The 15,408-nt window shown below is 34.4% G+C and overlaps 1 protein-coding gene and 1 pseudogene across 1 annotated transcript; one reads left to right on the top strand and one right to left on the bottom strand.

Annotated features, from left to right (window-relative positions):
- The first annotated feature begins 995 nt into the window (after positions 1 to 995).
- LOC115968414 lies at positions 996 to 4,005 on the top strand (annotated as a pseudogene).
- Positions 4,006 to 4,737: 732 nt separating this feature from the next.
- On the bottom strand, positions 4,738 to 7,465 carry LOC115968412 (cytochrome P450 72A225-like). Its single transcript, XM_031087811.1, has 5 exons — positions 7,228 to 7,465; positions 6,871 to 7,091; positions 6,485 to 6,729; positions 5,861 to 6,254; positions 4,738 to 5,303 (listed from the first exon to the last, which is right to left on the bottom strand). The coding sequence occupies exons 1-5, from the start codon at positions 7,463 to 7,465 to the stop codon at positions 4,878 to 4,880; spliced, it is 1,524 nt and encodes a 507-aa protein (XP_030943671.1). The 3' UTR covers positions 4,738 to 4,877.
- Positions 7,466 to 15,408: the final 7,943 nt, after the last annotated feature.

The raw sequence follows: 15,408 nt of genomic DNA, 5'->3' as shown, positions 1-15,408 counted from the left end.
TTGTCTTGAGTTTGATTAAGATTTTTAAATATAAAGAAAAAAAAATTCAATTTTATTATTTTTTTGATAGATAATTTTAGTATTTTTTTTTAGTAATTAGCATATCATGTTTTTTTAGCTTCAAAAGAATTAAATGTTATTAAGGCTGCGTTTGTTTTGGTGTAAAACTATTTCAAGAAATGATTTTACATCTCACCGCGTGTTTAGTTGTGCATAAAAAATAGAATTTCTACTCTAATATAATCTAAATATATATGTGTGTAAAGCTCTCTCCTAGAGATTTGAACCTTGACCCTTCCTCTCTACACCTCACAAATACTTATACTTGTGGAGTGACCATTACATTAAGGGTATATAGTGGTATGACTTATGTGCTTAGACTTAGCTTACTATTCCTAAGTTTATGACTAGTAATTTGTCTAGTTATCCTATATTATTGCATTAGATCAACCAGTTTTGTTTTAGTTTTATGAGTATGATCTTTCAAAAATATCAGGTGATGATGTCACATATATCATGACGTGGCTAGCATGGCCTTGATTGAAGATATTCCCCGTAACAATATATAAAACTTAAACGTCCCACCATTTCTAATTAATTTTCAGGTAAACTATATAAATGGTTCTTATTTAATTCGATGTAGGACACATGTACTCCTACATCGTATTAAAATATTTAAAAATAAATAAATAAATTGTTGTTTTCACCGAGATTGGGTTAAGGAAAAAGAATTAAAATTCCTCTCTCTCATTTTTTCTAGTACTCTAATCTCTGTCCCTAGCTCCTAACTCTTCAGCTAAAGATAACAATAGGGAATAACTTGACATGACACTGAAAATTTAGGAACCAAATTGACACAATTGAAAAGTTATGGACTAAATTAAAATATGATGTAAAGGATAGAGACCAAATACTTAGTTTACTCTTAATTATTTTTTTTTTTTGCCAAACCACAAATTAATGAAATAGTGCCCAATTATTTTCTACGACGCTAACCAGTAATAGTGTCCAGTGAAGTGGTGGTGGATGTGGATGCTAACCAGGCTAGGGAGTTACAACGACGTTTCAATGTAATTGTTCTTATCAAAATGTTTCTATTCATCATTATGGATGTACATTATATCCAGGTTCAATTTTCCTGAGCTGCCAGTTTCTTATATTTGACTTTTTCTCTTATATAGGATGGTTCCATAAGGGCAAAACCTAAGATTGAAAAGAAAGGTAAGTTCTTGTTAGTTATGCTGCTTTGTCTCTCTTGTATTCAGATTTGAACTTTTGTTAGTTCACTTATCCTTTTTGTGTATACAAGTTTTGTTATTTTTCTTTGCGTCGTCTTATTGCTGGAGTTAGTTAACAAATCTTGTTTTTCTTGGTAATGGGTTCATGAGAACTGATGGTTGTTGGAGCAAAAATAAGTTCTGCTTTCCCCGTAAACAATGGGCATTCACGTGTCCAGTCCTGTACAAGTTCTTGAATTGTAATATATCTATAAAAAGAACCAAAGAATTCATGAAACTAGATTACTGTGCTTGGTTTGAGGTTGGAGGACTTGTATATTTCTGATTTCTAGGTCATGGATCTTCACTTAGTTTCTAGTTCTACTTAAAGCTATTACCAATGTTAGGATAATTCTTGGCAATAATGTTTCTCTATTGTGGATTACAGTACCACATTGGTGATTATGGTATTTTAGATCCATCATATATATGCTGTAAATTATAAATTTTTTTCCTATTTTAATACACACATGTCGATTCCAAATCCTTCTTTTTAATTTTTTATTTTTATTTTTTTGCAGAGGCACCGGTACAAGTTGCATTCGGTGTTGGAGGCGCATCTCCTTCTCTAAGGTATGGTGTTCCTAGGGCTGGGAATATTAACGACAGCAATCAAGGATCAGCCTCAAAGAGTATGTTCCCTTTGAGGTACTCTTTTTCTAATTAGCTGCTAACAAGATGTTTCCAGTGCATTACACATGTAACGTGTATGCAGGTAGTGCATTTGCTTCAGGCCTGAGAGAGAAAGAATATCAAGAACCATGGGTAGGTAAAAATGTCAAGTTTATGGGCCCAAATGACCATGCTTGATTACTGGTTCCTGTTACCATCTCTTTTTCTTGTAGCTGTGTGTGTGGTTATTTATTGCTTTTGTTGGATGCTGCTGCAGGACTACTACAGTTATTATCCTCTAACTCTTCCTGTGAGGAGGCCATATTCAGGAAATCCAGGTATGTTTGGAGGCACATCTTAAAATAAATAAAACTTAGAATAAGAGCTACTCACCAGAGTAGCACCATGAGTTATAACGACCATAGAATGTTACTGGCATTGTTATTTACCTAAACGGGTGTCATCTTATTCACTTACTAGAAGAAAAAGGTTGCCATCTTATAGGCGGTTTGGCTTGATTTGATTCTTTCTGTTTCCTTTTCTAGTATTGAGGATTCATTCATTGTCATGATTAAACTTGGTTTCTGTTGCTGCACTATAAGACTACATTTAACTTAAGTGTATTGCTCGTAGAAATTCTTAATGAGGAGGAATTTGCGCGGGATTCAAAAACCATAGCTTATGATGAAAATTCAGCAAATCCAGCAGTAGAGCTTGGTCTAATGGTTTGTAACCAGATCAATTAGTGTTTCATTCTTAATTCCTTTGTTATAGATTTAAGGGTTGGTTTGCAGAAGGAGAATCAGGAAGCAAGCATGTTATTTCTTCAGTTGCCACCAACTATGCCTATGATAAAGCGGTCAGCGACTTCAGATGACCGGGGGGTAACTGACAGCGTGAGGCGTCCTGGGGGTGCACGTACTGTCAAGAAGACCTGTGCTTTGGATGAGTTACCAGCAGGCTTCATGGGTAAAATGCTAGTATACAGGAGTGGTGCTATTAAGCTGAAGCTTGGTGAAAGCCTTTATGATGTAAGTAGTCTTTGTAATTAAACTAAGAAGCAGAATTGAAAGTCATTTTGTCACTCTTCACGCTTCAACTACATAAAACATTTTTTTTTGTTGTTGATAAGTAACGAAAAATTGTATTAGAAAGAAAATAACCCTAAAACACTGGTGGTGTATTAAGAGAGAAGTACAAGCGAGTCAAAGGACAATGATCAAACAAATTTAAAAGAGAAAAACAAGGTGGAGAAAGAAAAGCAGCACTTTAATCCAACAAAGTACGAAAGAAGAAGGCTTTAATTTCAAGGATATTCTGTTCTCATCCCTCAAAACTTCTGGAATTCCGTTCTTTCCAAAGACTACATAAGACATTTAATAGCCTACATTGGTATATCATATACAAAGTCAAACATTTTGGAAACCTTTGTTGCCGATCAAAAAGTCAAAACATTTTGGAAACCTTTGTCATATGATATAAAAAAAAGAAAAACTTGTCAATTACATTGCAAAACTTGTTCAATATCTTAGATCAACTATTGAGTTAGCTAATTACACAAAATTAATCGATTATATTCTTTATTAAGTTCCTGTTTTTTTAAATTATCCGAGTTAATACAATACAAAATAAAAGGAATAGTGGTTTCTCACCAAACATCTAAGTTTTTTCTTTTCTGAAATGGATGTAGGTTTCTCCGGGTCTAGATTGTGGGTTTGCTCAGGATGTTGTAGCAATCAATACTGCAGAGAAGCATTGTTGGTAGTTGGGGAGCTCAATAAGCGTGCCTCTATAACCCCTGATGTGGACTCTGTTGTGAATAGTATGGCTCAGGCTGATTTACGATAGTTCTTGCCCGTGGGCAAAATATATTTTGGTTTTTATACTTCAATTCTGAAACCATCAGTACAAAAACGCACTGATAAAATTTTGTTTTAGTTCACATTTAACCATTTTTTTGTTCCTTCACAAAATGTCAAAGGATAAGATGGCAAGTTGCTAAAGAAAGCTACGGATTACTCTTTGGAGGAAAAATATAGGAAACTAGTTGAATATCCTTTTGCTTGTGATTCTAGCATGATTATTTACAGATAATATCAGAATCTTTTCAAATTCAGCTGTGGTTACACTACGTAAATTATAATAGTTTTTTTGTCATTTTAAATGAACTCATTGCAACTATTACAATTTTGGAAACTTCATTATCTTACTTAAATGATGGTGAGATTTTAAATTCAAGTTATTCGGCAGAAGATTGGATATTTATCAGATTTCATTGCCATTATGTGCCTTGTGATGACATTATTGATGTTCAAAAACCAAGCTGTATGTTCATCTATGGGAAGCTCCTCATATTTCTCTTTGATTCCTGATTTCCTTTGGTATTTTTTGGGTTAAATTATCGAGTAAATAGTTCATCATGCTTGCTTTCACATTTGTTTTTAGTTCCTAATTACTTTATTAATTCTACACTGTAAACAAACAGTGTGACAGACATCTTGAATATTCTCCTCTTTAACACACCAAATGGTGCATGAGGTTTGTGATACATGACAGTCAAGACTTATCTATTTCATTAAACCGATCATATTGTAGCATTCAGAGCAGGAAAATTTAGCATTTTAATTACAACAGTGAAACTAAGGTGATCTGAAGAGGTGGATCTGCCTGATGGGATAAAATACTCAGGTGGCTGTTCTCCTTTTAGAAGCATAGCTTAAATCCATTCGGGAAAAACTAAACAGAACTTTAATCTCAGTGATTATAACATGAATCCAATTAATTTGTAATACTAAAAGAAAAATTTATTTTGATGGAATGATATGACTATTAAATTTTGACAGAAGAAAGGTTCTGAGTATGAGAAAATAGTTAGCCCAAACCTTTATTTGTGAAAAATTGACGCTAAAATAACAGACAACCAAGTTTACATTTGTGATTCGGAATCACATTATTTTTAACTTACAATTCTGTTATGTGCTGACCAGACTAAATTTGATGTAATGTGATTTGAGCTCCATGTTGTGGTTGCAGAGTCATAACAGTATAAGGTGCATGAGTGTAGGAGGGTGAGAGCTCAAATGAGAAATGTTGTAGAATCATGGCCAAAGCAATCTTAGATTCTATAATGGCAAAAGTTTGGCCAATACAGGTCCTTGGGCCCCACCCAAAAGGAAAGAATGCCAACTGATCCTTTGATACCTTTGAAACTCCTTCAGAGAATCTCTCTGGTTTGAATTCTTCTGCATCATCTCCCCAAAGTTCGGGATCATGATGGATGAGTAATGTAGGTAGTACAACATCAACTCCAGCCGGAAGGGAGATATCTCCTATCTTGGTTTCCATGCGAGCATGTTGATATTGAGCAATCACTGGTGGATATAATCTTAGTACTTCATAAAGAATCATGGTTACCTGCAGTAGAACTTTACACACTAAGTATTCAATGAATAAACTACATATTTGTGGCTTTTAGGATTTTGGAGATACTAGGAGACGCTTTCTAGAGTAATGATAGATGCATCTTCACAAAAGAGGACTCTGGAATTGTGTATTTGAGCTTAGGGTAACTTCAATTACCAGCTTAGAATAGCAGCGTGGACACCTATATTCTATGGGCTAACATAAGTGAAGTTACCCCAACTTTAATTACCAGCCAGGAACTGGTATTTATTTTTCGATGTTGGCAACATTGCGCTTGTAGCGGTGGAATTACCTACTGATTGCATGGTGCACTATTGGCATCCAGCAGTCAAGGTATCAATTAGAAAGCATTTTGATAGTACTTCTCTTATCTTTGAAAGAAAAGATCGTGTTGATCCTGGCTCTTCAAAGCAAGAAAAGTACTTGAGAAATGCCAACCAAGAATTACTTAAATTATGTTTAAACTTTATCTCACATCAATATTCTTATATGATTGTTTGGAAGGCCTTAATCAACTTGTGTAGAAAGTGGTTGGGAGGACTACTCACAATTCTGAAGTGGGTTGTAGCTTCAAAATTGGGTTCCTTCTTTCCACAGACTTGTAAGACTTCCTCCCTTGCCTTTTCTTGCCAGTCTGGGTGCATAGCTAAGACTATAATGGTCCATGTCAACCAGCTTGAAGTTGTTTCTTGGCCTGCAAGATAGAACTGCTTGCTTTCCTCTATCACCTCTTCAATTGACAACCCATTATCGTTTGTGACACTTGCATTTTCTGGTAAATTGTTCTGGTTACTAGATTGCAAGAGCAGGCCTAGCAAGTCATCAGCCGTGGATTCTCCAATTCTTGTGGAATGCACTCTCTTTTGGATTATGTTCCTTAGCATTGATTTGATCTCTTTATCCAGTTTCCTTCTCCTCCGATTCTTCGGAGTAGGTATAAATCTACAAAAAAATGATATATAGATAGTAAGCTATTTAAACAGTGATATATGGATGTTATATAATCACTACAAAGAGGCATATCTATATATACTACATATGAAATCTTCTTTGTAGTGAACACAAAGGTCGGAGTAACAACTGTTGTATAAACTTGATACTACATATGAAATCTACGTAGTTGTTTCAATGATGAAGAAACAGAATGTATTAAGTTGATACTGTTAAGTTACCTAAACCCAGGAATATACAAGGTTTGCATGGCTTCAAGAACTAGTAGGATCAGCTCCTTTTGAAGTTCAAAGATGAGTTTCCCTTCTTCATAGTTGCTTCCAAATGCTGCTCTAGATATAACATCTGCAGTAAGTTTTTGAAGTTCAGGCCAAATATCAGCTTCATAACTTTGTTGAGGGCTAACCATCTTCTGCCATTGTTTGATCATTCTGCGACAGCTGGTTGTGAATACTGGTATCATCCCCTTCAAAAAAAAAAAAAAAAGATTAATAAGGAGAATTGTCAAATGGGATTTTATAAGATCATAAAGAACAACTCCTTTTATGGTTGAGCCTTGCATATGGTTATAGCATGAGTAGGAAATGATGCAGTGTAAAAATGGAACCTTCAGTCTCTCTAGGTGAAAAGCAGGATTGACGATCCTTCTGCGTTTGGCCCATTGCTCACCCTCTAGAGTTGTTAGTCCCCTTGTTAGAATGAGAATAAGTGGGTTTAGTGGCGGCTTTTGGTAGTGACCTAGCTTGTTATACAGAATATCTTTCATCATCTCTGGGTCCATTATAATAAGCCTTGGTCTTGTCCCAGTCCAACACATTGATATCTTCCCTGTTAGAAAAAAGTTGAAATATGTAACCAATTTAGAAACAAACTTGAAATTGTTCCCACCTACATGAGAACATTTCTTCATGTATATTAATGACTTTGTCTGTAACTCTTTAGTTATACACTTACAAATACGTACCATATTTCTGCACCATATTTAGGGTAAATGGATCGACACGTGGAACAATCTGGTGCGTCAGATTAGTGGGTTTGGACCATGCTTCTGTTATGGCCCTCACAAACTCTTTCATGTCCGCAATCATCAGCTTGTAAGGAGTGCCTCTAATTCCTTGGCGTTTCATGCGCTTCTCTAGCAACTTGGGTTTCCACCAAATCGTGTAGGAAATTTCTGCAATATATATATAGCTAAACTCCATTTCATTCTTTGTATTGTATTGTTTACTTTCAATTTTTCAGTCAAATTCTAATCTTGTAGAGGACTTTATAATGCTTGTCAAAGAATTCGCTTTATAATACTGGTTTGTTTCATAAAACTTTTGACTTATTTATCTTGGAGAAGAAGGTACATTTGTGTACGAGAGAAATAGTTTAGTGGTGTGGTACATAAGCATTTTATCTTCTCACACCGATCTTCTAGATATTTTTAGATAAAGGAACTATGATACAATTTTGTTGCTTGCGTGAGGAGCAAGGCTATAGTTAAATGAAAGGTTGTGTGACACCACAAGGGTTTTTGTTAAATGATTTTGTTTTAAGGGATTGAAGAGAGGCAATTTAATATTTTCATGTCGTGCTACATATGTAGAGGTCATGTTAATCGCACTTGACATGCTTTTTAGTCCAAATTTACAACCTAATTGATTGTAGTGTGTAAAGTGAAACATGAGTTATAGTTTAATGCAGTAATTGTGCATACTAAAAATTTAGACTGGTAAGTGTAAATAGAGGTATAATTTATGGTGATAAAGTGTAGTTTTATCTTTATATGTTCATATTTTTTCTGTGATGACAATAGTGGGTTGGGTAACATTTATGTCTTTTTTTTTTAATATAATATTCTCTATACGGATTGCATTAAAAAAAAAAATGTTCCTCCTACTTGCAATAATTTTATAATTTCTTGTTTTTTTTCTCTTCTTTCTTCTTTCTTTATGACGGGAATAATCGCCTTTTGTGATGAAGATAATGAATGTAAAATAATTCAAAGTGTCTTTATTATATGCTCTTTTCAGTGCATTATAAAAGTGATCTTAATTGTGGACACATGTTAAGGTGATATATTTTTTTTTGAGAAACAAGGTGATATTTTCTAATTACACATTGATAGACCTTATTTAGGCTGACTTGTAAAAAAATTTGTGTTTTTAATATTACTCATTTAATAAGTGGCCTCAATGGTGGACATGTGCTCTTTAAGAGTGATGAGCACGCTTATGATTTTAATTTATACGTACGGATCAATGATACTTAAAAAAAAAATTAGAAAGATAGGTACTTCTTATCTGTCAAACATCATACAAATGTACCTATCAAAAAAAAAAAAAAAAATACAAATGTCAAATGTCAAACAATCTAAAGATAAATAAATTATTTCTTCATAGTCAAATAAATAAACCATTTGATGTACAACATGGAATACAGTTGACGTACCTTTATTTTTTTTAATTTTTGGCGAATTTTGGGTTTAATGTTTTAGTGTATAATGATGGTGATACGTGTCCACTTTTAGTCACATGTCACTGTCTTAACAAGTTGAGTGAATTGAAGCATTGGACTCCAGCTAAATCTTTTTTTTTTTTTTTTTAATTTATAATCAATTTTGTTTGTTTTGTTTTTAGGTTTCTCATAGTTGTTGAGCAATGACTGATCACATTTTTTAAGAGTTTGAAATTCTTGTGCCAAAAAAGAAATATATATATATATATATATAAAGGAAATTCTTGAGCCATCTTTTCATTTTTCCTCTCACGGCAAGGAAGGTGGATTTAGTGGTCAAGTTTTCTGGAGATTTTGGGTCGGTGACTCTCACTCCACAGTCCACACAACAACAGCTAATAAGCAGAACCGAGTTCAATAGATGTGCCACTACAAAACGCGGAGGCCTTGGGCCACGTTTTTTAAGCCGTGGCTATAAAAAACGCGGCCCAAGATAGACTGAAGCCGCGTTTCATAAAAACGCGGCCATAGACAGGCTCTTAAGCTGCGTTTTTTAAGCGGGGCCATAGATGGGTTCTTAGGCCGCGTTTATTTGAGCTAAAAACGCGGCCTAAGGACCTCCGTACTTTATATTAGTTCAAATTTTTTTTTTCTTTTCCTTAACTGTGGCCGCATTTTAAAAACAGGGCCCTAGACGGGTTCTTAGGCCGCGTTTTTTAAGCGTGGCCATAGACAGGTTCTTAGGCCGCGTTTTTTTGAGTTAAAAACGCAGCCTAAGGACCTCCGTATTTTATTTTTTGGCAATTTTTTTTTTCTTTTCCTTAACTGTGGCCACATTTTAAAAATGAGGCCATAGACTGGTTCTTAGGCCGCGTTTTTTAAGCGTGGCTACAGACGGGATCTTAGGCCGCGTTTTTTTGAGCTAAAAACGTGGCCTAAGGACCTCCGTATTTTATTTTTTGGCAAATTTTTTTTTTTCTTTTCCTTAACTATGGCCACATTTTAAAAACGGGGCCATAGACGAGTTCTTAGGCCGCGTTTTTTAAGCGTGGCCATAGACGGGTTCTTAGGCCGCGTAAAAACGCGGCCTAAGGACTTCCGTATTTTATTTTTTGGCAACTTTTTTTTTGTTTTCCTTAACTGTGGCCGCATTTTAAAAATGGGGCCATAGACGGGTTTTTAGGCCACGTTTTTTTGAGCTAAAAACGTGGCCTAAGGACCTCATACTTTATTCAATAGTAATAGCACACCAAAAAGAAACCCAAAGCCACAAAACATTTCAACCCAGAGCCATTTCGGTCCAAAAAAAAAAAAAAAAAAAAACACAAACCACAAACACCGTCGCCGTTGAGCTCAGCCGTCGCCGATGACGCTCAAGCGTCGCGATCGGCGCCGATCGCCAGCGCTGGAGCGTCGCGATCGACGCCGGTCGCCAGTGTTGAAGAGTCGCGATCGACGCCGATCGCCAACGCTCGGCGTCGATCGCCAACGGCGACGCTCAAGCGTCGCGATCAGCGTCGATCGCGACGCTTGAGCGTCGCCGTTGGCGATCGACGTCGATCGCGACGCTTGAACGCCGCCGTTGGCGATCGACGTCGATCGCGACGCTTCAAGGCCGCCGTTGGCCTACTGAGTTTCTAGAACCTTTTCATCTCCTCTATTTCTCTGGTTAGTATCTCTTGCCCTATCTTTTTCCTTTCCGCCGCTTCAATAAAATTAGACAAGTTTTTTTTTTTGGGTCAGGAATTCTTAGTGAAACTTTGGCTGCTGTACTTGGTTTTTTATTTATTATTTATTTTTAATTTTTAATTTTAATATTTAAGTTTCTGCCCTTTCCTTAAGTTTTATTTCAAAATAGAATAGAATGGATCCCATTTTTTTAGGGTTTTTAAAATTTGCCTGTGTCGATTTTGCTAGAAAAATTAAAAAAAGTATTGAGAGAGGTTGTCAAAGATCGCATTAAAGTTCGATTTGTGCCCTCATTCGAAATCACCTCATAAACTTTACTCGATATGGGAGAGAGAGAGACACACACACACTTGTTTAAAACTTGTAACTAATAAATTAATTAGGTTTTTGCTTTGTATAAGTATTTATTGTAGTCCTTCGTCTGTCCCACACGCCAGGTATGCATGTATATATACTCTTAAAAAGAGAGTTTTGATTTTCAGTTCTGCTTTTGAGTCAATCGTTCAATTGTTGTATGCTTAAGATTCTTAGTCTTGCTATGCAGATAAAAATATGGCATCGAATTAACGAGTAGTCGGGTACTATTACTATTGAATAATACTAGGCTAGGTAGCATAGTCTTTTTATTTTTCCTGGAGGATGGATTGAGTTTGGTTAGGCTCTTTTTTTTTTCTTTTTCTTTTTGTTGGATAAGTAGCTAATAGCAGGGTCCCTGACAGTGCTCCGCTTTTGCAATGAAGTTCTCATTTAGTTAGTGGTATCCCAAGTATTTAGGTAAATACCAATCATGAATTAGTCGATGTCCTCTTTTATGCTACTTTTTAGTGCAATTGTGACTTTTGTCATGTCATAATTCTCATTATTTCTTGATTTTTGAAGTTGGGTTTTATGAATTTTTATTTATGGAAAACCACATTTATTAAGGCTGTTATGTCCTTGTAACCTGGCTATTTTTCTGTCAAACTTTTTTTTGTGCACACTGTAATATATATTTTCTGGTTTCTTTTTAGACTTTGTCGTCATCATGGAAGGTGCCACTCAAATCCTAGCTATGCTGTTGGTCTCGTGATGGGTAATAAGGTACGTATTTATTGTTTTGTGATATTTATCCTACTATATTTATGCTTTTGAGTGTTGTTGAAATTACATGAACTATGATTGGTAGATATTCTAGTATGTTTCAGAAGGCAGTCACTTGTGTGTTTTTAGGCTAATCAAAATGGTTTGTTATTCTTTATTTTAAAAATAGGTCCAATACCAATTTAACAAGCCCAATATAACGTTGAAAATGGGTTTACTTGAAAATCAGTAGGTCGAACATAGAAAAAACCCAACTTCAACTTGACTATGTCACTTGAAAGTGAACTATGGTTAAATCTCATATGGCTGTTAATACTTAGTCTCTAAAAAGATTCTATAAACTTGAAAACCCAGTTCGGTGAATTTGTAGAAAATGAGTTCAATTGTCGAGCCTTTTCTATCTCAATCTACCATAAAGTTTGTGTCTTCAATATTGCTTCTTTTTTCCCCCCATAGTTTCCTTTTGTATACTTATCTAACTGTCTCACTTTTGCAGGTCTTACGAAACAAGCCTGATTTTCACCGCAAACCATGGCCAACCATAAGCAACAGTGCGAAAGATTTTGTAAAGAAGTTACTGGTGAAGGATCCTTGGGCAAGACTAACTACTGCCCAGGCCCTATGTATGTATTGGATTTGTCTCTTAGTAAATATCAATTTTGATTACTTCTAGCTTATTGGAATTGGCTAATGCAATTACAAAAATTTTTAGGCAATAGAGTTGTGACTCAAACTGAGATTCTGGCCTATTGGAATTGGCTAATGCAATTACAATTTTATCTTTCATTTCATTTTAAAGCTTGTTTCTTTTATATCATATTCAGATATGGATTTCTTTTTTGTTATGTTTGGTTAAATGCCTATTTTGATTTACTAAGCAAAAGGTTAGGAGTCCCAACTTAAGTGTTTACTGTGTGGGTGGAGATCTTGTAAGGAATACAGTAAATTGAAATTAAAAACAAGGATTTCGTTTGAGGAGAGTTACATTGATAAGAATTTGATGATTTATTTGACAGTGAATGTCTTTCTTCAACATTGTGCTGAAGAAAAAAGGGCTATAGGGAAAAAAGAAAAAGAAAAAAAGGGCTATAGCCGCGTTTTTAAACGCGGTTAAAAATATGTCCTATAGCCACATTTAAAAAATGCGGCTATAGTGTCACCTATAGCCACGTTTTAAACGCAGCCATTAGTCCGATCCTATAGCCACGTTTTAAACGCGGCCATAGGTCCTGGTCTTAGGCCACGTTTTAAACGCGGCCATAGGTCCTGGTCTTAGGCCACGTTTTAAGCGCGGCTATAGAATCTGGTCTTGGGCTGCGGTTAAAAAGTGTGGCCATAGGACCGTCAGTCCTATAGTCACAGGTTTTAGGCCACACTAGAAAGCGTGGCCTAAAAAAATGCGGCTATAGGCTATAGCCACGTTTTTTTGATATATAGCCGCGTTTTAAAAACGCGGCCATAGAACCTTTTTTTTGTAGTGTGCACAGAACGGGCTTGCAATTTAAATTTATGGGCCATTGAAACACCAAGGTTATAGGCCTTTGCTCATGATAAGTTAAGTGAAACTCCCTTACGCAAAACAAATCTAATGGTACGCTGTGGAATGAGGACGTTGTCGACTTCCAACTGAACTCAACTTATTGCAAGCAGTTGGGGGCAAATGTGTCCTGGTGAAAAATCACAATTTTTTTTTCCTTCTTGATAATTAGATGGTTGGGAGAGGGAGGATTGAGAATTTGAAGCTTGGATTTTTTCGTTGAAAAGACCAAGAAATATCAATTAGTTGAACTATAAGAGTCTTGACAAAAATCAGAAACTTAACTATTATTAGCTGTAAGGACATAGTTTGAATCCTAAACCCAAAAGTTAAAAGGATCTAGGTTCAAAGAGTCCAATATAATGAATTTATAGAGAGTGGGTTGGAAAACAAGACTCTAATGAGTTTGGTAACTATTATAGTGGATCCAAATGACAATAAAGTAAAATTGGATTGGTTGTATCTAATGAAAATTGTCCTCGGCACAGTCCAATGAGATCAGTTCTTGTATATAATTCTTGAAGTTGATTACAAGTACAGTTTTTATAGCTACGATATTTCTCTCTTAATTCTAAGATCCCTTTTTCTTAAGGTTTCCTTTCGCTTTTATACTATCTTTCTCCTTTCATTTCCACCATCCACATGTAGATTAGATTGTAGGTGTTGATCCTTGTCTCATCAACACTTTTTTGAAGTCTTTAGGAGTAGCTGTAAGGCTGAAAATTGCAGTTCAGGTATCAGTTTTCTCTTAGATATTTCATAACCTCCCTCTGTCCTGTTCCTTCTTGATACTTTTCCTAATTAGTGGAATTATCCGGAATGTTGCTCTTGATGTCACATAGCACCTCCTAACCTCGGCTTTGCTTAGTCGAGGAAGCATTCCTCCTCGGATCACCTCCCTGGAACATGATGCCTAGATTCCTTCCTTTATTTATTAGTGCTGACCTCTATAACACGTTTACCCGGTTTCGGACTATTAGGTGTCCAATATATTCTATTGGGCCTAACATCCCTACATTAGCTATTTCCCAAAAGATTACAAAACTTAAAAGATAATATTATCATGGATATTTTAGTCTAAGTATCTAGCATTATCGCTAATATTTTAAATAAATTTCTCTTATGTAATTCATATAGTGACGATTTCAAGGATCAATTGGATTGAGTTAATTATTAATATATTGAATTTTTTTTAAAAAATAAATATTAACAATTTACGAGCAAAGTCTTCAAAGCAAAGAATAAATTTAGGAGCAGAGTCTTAATCAAGAGCTTTTTTTTATAACCTATATTTTCATAAACTTTATTAATTCAATACTTTTCAATTTTTTTTGAGATTTTTATGATGAAAGTGAGATTTTGATTCATATATTTTAGGTTTTAAAAAAATTATTTTGCAAATATATTTATACAATAATCTATTTTAAACTAATATTTCAATTTTTTTATCGATTTTTTTACTAAAGATTTCTAAACAATGTTTTCAAATATTATTCTTGATTTTTATGAATAAAAATTTAAATATATTAAAATTTTAAATCCAAGCTTTTGATAACAAGTTCCTTAAGGATGCAAATTAATGTAAATTTTTTGTTGTTGGGAAACTTTGTAAATTATTACATGAAGTTTTTATATATGTATTGTTTAAAAAGTCAAATTGTCTATAAATACCAAGAAAACTACGTGCAATAACAATTAATTTGTGCATACAAACTAATAAATTATTAACAAATATATTTTTTTTTCTTTTGAAAAGTATGAATTACAGCTTATAATTGAGTATTTATTATTTATTGACCTATGCACAAGGGCAGGGGAACCATGACCACTACCAAATCCTCCTCCACTACCAATATATAGATTTTTTGTATAAAAACATATAATTAACTCATTAAATAAAAATGTATTTAAAGTATATTCTCTTAAAAATATCTTTAATTGTTCTTAAAAAAAAATCTCTTTAATTGAAGCCTCTTTTGTTTTCCATAAAAAATCCCTTTATTATTATTTTTTAAAAATAAATTATGCATTTGGAGAATACAAATATGTACATTATACTTTTATTATTTTTATTTTTAAAAGAAATGACAGTAATGGATTTTATAGTTAAAAGTTAGAGATCCTTATTGATTTTTCATCTAAAAATTGTTACTCTCCAACAAGTTAGTGTAAGGGTCATATTTTATATATTGGCATATTCGAGAACAAAACACACTTTACTATTTGAGTCTTAGGTGTTAATGTGTTTAAGAAGATCATTTAGTGTCCAACAAATTGTATTATTAAAGACATAAAAATAATCGAGAAACAATATAAGAAAAGTTGGAACTGCAGATCTCGACACCTCTCGATTTATCGAGACATGGGAAATTAGAATTCCAAGATTTGGCATCGGCC

This window comes from Quercus lobata, chromosome 11 (genome assembly GCF_001633185.2).
Source record: "Quercus lobata isolate SW786 chromosome 11, ValleyOak3.0 Primary Assembly, whole genome shotgun sequence".
NCBI classification, from domain to species: Eukaryota; Viridiplantae; Streptophyta; class Magnoliopsida; order Fagales; family Fagaceae; genus Quercus; species Quercus lobata.
Note: the sequence above shows the minus strand (reverse complement) of the source record. Positions and strands in the feature narration are given on the sequence as shown.

What these genes read in the sequence shown, in the direction of transcription:
- LOC115968412 (XM_031087811.1), bottom strand. Translation starts at nt 7,465, where the DNA reads ATGGAGTTTAGCTATATATATATTGCAGAAATTTCCTACACGATTTGG. An exon ending in AAATATGGTGCAGAAATATG is followed by an intron (nt 7,092 to 7,227) that starts GTACGTATTTGT and finishes TTTTTCTAACAG; the next exon opens with GGAAGATATCAATGTGTTGG. An exon ending in TTGTATATTCCTGGGTTTAG is followed by an intron (nt 6,255 to 6,484) that starts GTAACTTAACAG and finishes ATTTTTTTGTAG; the next exon opens with ATTTATACCTACTCCGAAGA.